Source organism: Corvus brachyrhynchos, unplaced genomic scaffold (genome assembly GCF_000691975.1).
Source record: "Corvus brachyrhynchos isolate BGI_N302 unplaced genomic scaffold, ASM69197v1 scaffold370, whole genome shotgun sequence".
Lineage (NCBI taxonomy): Eukaryota > Metazoa > Chordata > Aves > Passeriformes > Corvidae > Corvus > Corvus brachyrhynchos.
Window position 1 is genome coordinate 1618104 of NW_008235977.1, and position 5819 is coordinate 1623922.

General features: G+C 41.2%; 1 protein-coding gene across 1 annotated transcript in view; it reads left to right on the forward strand.

Annotated features, from left to right (window-relative positions):
- The first annotated feature begins 5615 nt into the window (after positions 1–5615).
- Positions 5616–5819, forward strand: part of SF3B1 (splicing factor 3b subunit 1) — a 23798-nt gene continuing 23594 nt past the window's right edge. The window contains exon 1 of the mRNA XM_017729165.1: positions 5616–5766. Coding sequence (XP_017584654.1) covers positions 5616–5766 — 151 coding nt within the window. The remainder of the gene's footprint in view (positions 5767–5819) is intronic.

Genomic DNA, 5819 nt, shown 5'->3' on the forward strand with positions numbered 1-5819 from the left:
CCCGGGGGCTCCGCGGGAGGAGTCGCTGGTGCGCGCCCCGCTTTTGCTCGGTGCGTGCGCAGGGTTACGGTCAGCAGCAATCACAGAGCGCCGTTCGAGCACAAGCTGAAACAAAGAACTTACTACTTAACGCTCTCTCGTGATTCACCTTTCAGATACAGGCTCCCTCAAGGAATCCGTGTTTTACAGTTACACTGCGATCGGAGACCTACTGTTTAAATACAACTCAACACACATTTCATATTTTGTATAATATGTGTTACACATAAATTGTTAAAAGGTAAGACTGCAAAATCTATTTCCATAAAATAGTTTGGGTTGGCTTTTTTTTTTTTTTTTTTTTTTTTTTTTTTTTTTTTTTTTTTTCACAGTATTTTTTTTTGTCTAAGACTAGTATTTTTACGTCCTGAATTTGAATTGTGTCTGGGCTGTATGCAGTAGAAAACGAGCCTGGGTACATTGCCAGCAATGTGCCTTCAACTACGGGAGGAACCCCTTCCCACGCATTTAAATGCAACTAGAATTTTACACTCAGTGTAAATGAAGCAGTTTTAGTTCAAGCTGCTGAATGCATTAAGAAGTGAGAAGATTTCTGGACAGAAACAACAGTTCAATTATATAAGCCTACAACAACATCCTCTTCAGAAAATTGATCCTTTTTAATTATCCCAACGTCCTTGCCATTAGCAAAACCACTCGTTATTAAATAAGCACACAACCAATTTGGATGACAGAGATTAAATGAAGCAGCTTTTATTTACCACCTCAGGGTATGGTGTTTCTCAGATAAGCTGTCCTGCAGCATGTTTCTATTAACTTGTTGAAAAACAGAAATAAGTAAAAACCCATGTTCTCCAGTGCAGGTGAAAAACAAACTGCAAAGCCAAGAAATACAAACAAAACCCCAATCCTACCTTGTCACCCTCTCCTCTAACCCTTATTACTAAACCTCCTCTGTGTGTTTTGCAACTTCCATGAGTGCTGCTGTTGTTTGCTGGATTCTGTGCCTGGGAATGTGTTCTGTGTCTGTCATTCTAGTTTGCTCTATGGATTAGGAAAGACTGATGTCTCTCAGTGTTTAGAATAACTGAAGAGTCAGGTGTTGAGAAGTCTGAGCTGATGGATGTCTAAGGCATTTTGAGGGGTTTTTTGCCTTTTTTGTTTTCTCTTGGTAGGCTCAGGATTAAAGTCCTTAAACCTTGCTTGATATCTGTTGCTGGAAGAGAAAGTTGCATTTACTATCTTTGACAGGAGGAGTGGCCCAAATTAATCCTTAACACCAGAGGGATGCAAAAAATTTCTGATACACTAGAAAGAGATGTACTGTATGACCACACAGGGGTTTTTTTCTAAATGCTACTTGTTGTAACACTACTATCATTAGGTTAGGTTTAAATTTTGATTATGAGGTTTATACTATTAAAAACAATTAAGAATTTTAAGGGCATCTTTCAGTGGGCAGAGAGTCAATATTCCATGAGGAGAGCATTTCCCCGTGTAAAAAAAAGCTATTTTTTATTCAGCTCTATTCCTACAGATGACTGAAAAGAGTAGCTGGTTTAGAATGTTCCTTGGGCAGCCAGAGATATGCTGAGGAAAGCAAAAATATAGCCATTGTGTTCCTGTTTATAAATGAGTTTTGAATAATACTTGCCTTTGAAAGATCTCAAAATATCTCACAATTATACATGTAGGCTGGGAAAAATGATCTACAAGCATGGGTGATAATTAAGTTGCTAGTTACATGATCTGCAAATGATGCACCTAGGAATTAGATTTACTATTTCACACTCAAGTGGATTAATCAGAATATAGAATCACATAAATTTTCTTATATTTCATACAGCATCAGTGAACGTGGTGTTAGTAGTAATTGAAGTATTTGGCTGTAAATGTGTTGTGTAAAGGATTAGACTTGTTAGACCTTCATAAGATTTTGGTGGACCTGTAAATCCAAAAAAGGTTTAAATCTCTGTGCATACTTGCTCACAGCCAGTTTTGAAATTCAGCTTCTCTGTTCTTACCCACTGTCCCACTACCAAAATAGTACTGTCTGTATTTATTTAACTTCTAAGGAAGACCACGATCTGCACTAAACCACACAGACCCCGGGCTCAGCTCGGGCAGGCTGGGGGGAGCATTGCTGCTAGGGGAGGGCCGTGTCTGCAGCAGCCCTTACCCAACCACCCTGCCCCTGCCAGCCCTGGGGAGCTGTGCTAGCTGGGACACAGGGCCTGAAGCCTGGTGCCTCTTGGCAGAAAATCTACAAAAAGACCCTCAGACTCCCTCAGGGGAGCCCACAGGACTGTGGGAGCACAGATTACAGTCCCATCCCCTCTGATTTATGCTCCTCAGCCCATCCTTACCAGCAGTGACAAAAAGCAGGGGTGGTTTGTGTCCAGGTTATGGACATCCTGCAGAACACAAAGCAGCCCTCATTTGAACTCCTGCAGAAAGCTTATCATCTAAAGGGTGTTTTTTAACTCACTGGCTTTCCAATGACAAAAAGGTTCCTTTCTACATTATTTCTTCTTGACATCAGCAGCAAAAATGGGACTGGAAGAGATTTTATTTCATGCTATTTTTTCTTGCTCATATTGTGTGAGAAGTTTCTACAGAGTTGAAGCATAGCTGCTGCTGTTAAATATCTCCTCTTTTTGTTTTAAGAACTACTGCCCTTATCTTTAATAGACACATGAATGTCAGTGAACTGTCCCTGGCCCATGAAGCTAAGCACAGACCTGAGGCAGAATGAAGGATAGTAGTTTAGATCAAGTTTGTAGCTTTTTGTATGTCAGCTCATTGTAGAGTTGTTTATAGCGTTTGGGGGGGGTGGAAATGAATACAAATAGAAAGTCATTTTTGGAAGAAGCAGCACGAGGGTGTAGTCAAAAGCCTGCCTTCTTTGAGTGCACCAGTGCTCGAAACTTCTACTGGCACAATAGATGGGGTCAATCGAGGACAGGCAAACAGTCTGGATACTTCTTTCAGCAGCAGTGCCAGCTAGTGACAGCTTAAGCTACCCATGAAATTGGACCTGAATCTTACATAAAGCAGGACCTCGAAGGTCTGTTACTTAGGTATTGTGGATACAAAAATGCTGCTAGCAAGGATTTTACTGCTATTTTCTAAATCCGTGAGAGACTTTTCTCTCTCACAGAAGAGGCAGCAGAGTTCTGTAAACAATGAAACACCTGCAACCTTGAGAAGTCTTGTTTATAGTATAGTAGAAAAATATTTTGACAATGGATGTTTTAGGATTTTAGCCAATCACCCCCAAGGGGTGGCTGATCCTTTGTCCAATTAGACTATGAAGAAAAAAATCTATAAAAGAGTTTGTAAAATAATTAAATAAATCAATCTTGTTGCACAATTCCTGCCTGCTTGATCTTCTCTCCTCCTCCCTACGGCTGTGGGACATGGTAATATACCCTAGGGCATTTTTAATAAGGTATGATTCCAGATCTGCAAAGCTTATGGGCTCTTAAATCCAATCTGTTTCAAATCCGTACAGGAATCTCAGTGAACTCTGTGTACACTTGTATGTGTGGGAAAGGGATGGGAACTCAGTTGGACTAGTAAACCACTAAGTAACAGCCCTGTCCGTATCCTGTGGAAGCTGTGTGAGGGAGTTAATGTTCAGGAGGCAAAAGTACATATTCAGGGATTTGATAGGCAGACACAAAGAACCTGGGGCAGCATACAGAATTTGGTGGAAAAGCAGGGAAGAGACACAAGCAAGAAGCAGTTTTCTCATTGGTTCATCACAGCACAATTCCTGTTAGCTCTCCCTTTTATGTGTGAAATGGCACATTCCAAAATGACTACTTTAAAGTGTTCCTTGGGACCTCGTCCCTGAGCTCAGCTCTGTTTAGTAACAGGAGAAATGTAATATTGCAACTGTTCTGCTTAACGTAAGTTGGAAGTCAGGCTGAAGAAACAAGAGAAAGTTACTGCAAATTGATCTTCGTGGTGAATCTGAGCATGTGACATTTACTTAAAATAGTTACATGCATTAAATTCTTGCAGTAGGGAATTAGTTTGCCTCAACCTTACTGTCACATGTCCCTGGGCAGCTTGGTAAATATCTCCTTTTGTAGCCTTTGACTATGTGCAAGTGCATCTTTCTAGAAATGCAGAATGTGAGTTTAATAACACTGAGAATAAAGAACAGAAGACCTTCTGCACCTTCAAATGACAGTCACCCTTAGGAACATTTGAGTACATGTAGTTATGTAAATTATTACAAGCAGAACTGTTCAGCAAGTTCCTGCAAACCAATCAATACAAAGACAGATCTTTAGATCAGTTGGCTAATCAAATACACGTATTAACACAAACACATGACCTTAGCATTATTTCCTTTAAGACAACCCTCAAAATGCCATAATGTGAGCTACCAACTTTTGTAAGAGGAGTGATCAGCAGGGAGTCAGTATGAGTCTTGCCATCATGTATTTATCTCCCATTTTGGAAATAGTTTATGCATTTTACTTGATCTAAAGTTCTCAAGTTGACTTCACTTGTTGCAAAAACTTCTAAGGAGATTAAGGATTTAGCAGTTGTACAATAAAACTGCATGATAGTAAATAAACTATGTAAGTTTGCATATGACACTGTGTTACGCAGTATCATTGATGCATTGTATCATTAAGCAACTGTGGAGTTTTCCTTAGGTTGTGTAGCCAGCCTTGATGTTTTACTACTACTAAAAGTTGGGAGAATAAAAAATTAGTTTGTTCATGATACTTGACTGTAAGGGAGAGTTCCCAGGGCTTTGCATCTGGACAGAATCAATCCTATTCAGTTATTGAATATACGACAGACAGCGATGCTGAAATGTGTGTCTGTCACATCAACAGAACTGGGGGGAAAAGTTAATAATTCCCAAATGAAATGTGGAAGCAGTGTGAGGTCAGTTATTGTAGAACAGCTAAACAATTTGTTTACATCCCCACCTAGGTCACGTCTGTAAACACCTGATTGTTCCTTCTCTCTTCTAGACTATATTGAGTTTGCCCACGTCTCTGTTGAACTCCATCAGTGGCTTTGACGCAGCTAAATAAAGTGAAATGATTGCTTTCCAGGTTTTGTATGCAACACAATTTTTGATGGCCTAGAGTAAGATTTACTTCCACTGCAGCAGCATGCTGCTACGGATAGTCATATAGCTTTGATCTGCTTATACCATGTCATCAGTTTTTGACTGGTTTTGCCACTTTGAATTCATATAGTGACTTAAAATTCCAATATGTAATAACTTCCGCTTTTTGTTGCTAAAGCTTTCCTCCTTGATCCTAGATTATTTCATGTATGAATCAATGTAAGATGATTCTCAATTCCTTCTTCCACCTGCCATCGGTTTTGGCCAGTTTGGTGTCATCCGCCAATTTTGTAAACACATCTGCCCTTCCCTCTTTCGAGCCCTTACTAAAATATTGAACAGACTTGACCTGCCTGAAGGGCTTTAATCCGGTTAAGCCCCCATTTTGTGGCAAAAAGCATGTATGTACTTTATTCTGGTAGCTAGCAGTCCGCCTGTTGGCACTGGGCCAGTTACCCTGACCAGATGAAACACAGGTCAAGCACTTTGGGAAACAGAGCAGGGCACCCAAATGCCAGTGCGGCCAGCCCCCAGGAAGAGCCCACTGTCTGTGGAGAGGAAGTTTTCAGTAATCAGAGCCATCTTTGGCGCTTCCCCGCCCACCGCCCTCACCGGAAGTGCCCTCACCGGAAGTGCCCTCACCGGAAGTGCCCTCACCGGAAGTGCCCTCACGGCGGGCGGGGGTCACCGCGCCCCCCCGCCGCTCCCGCCCGCG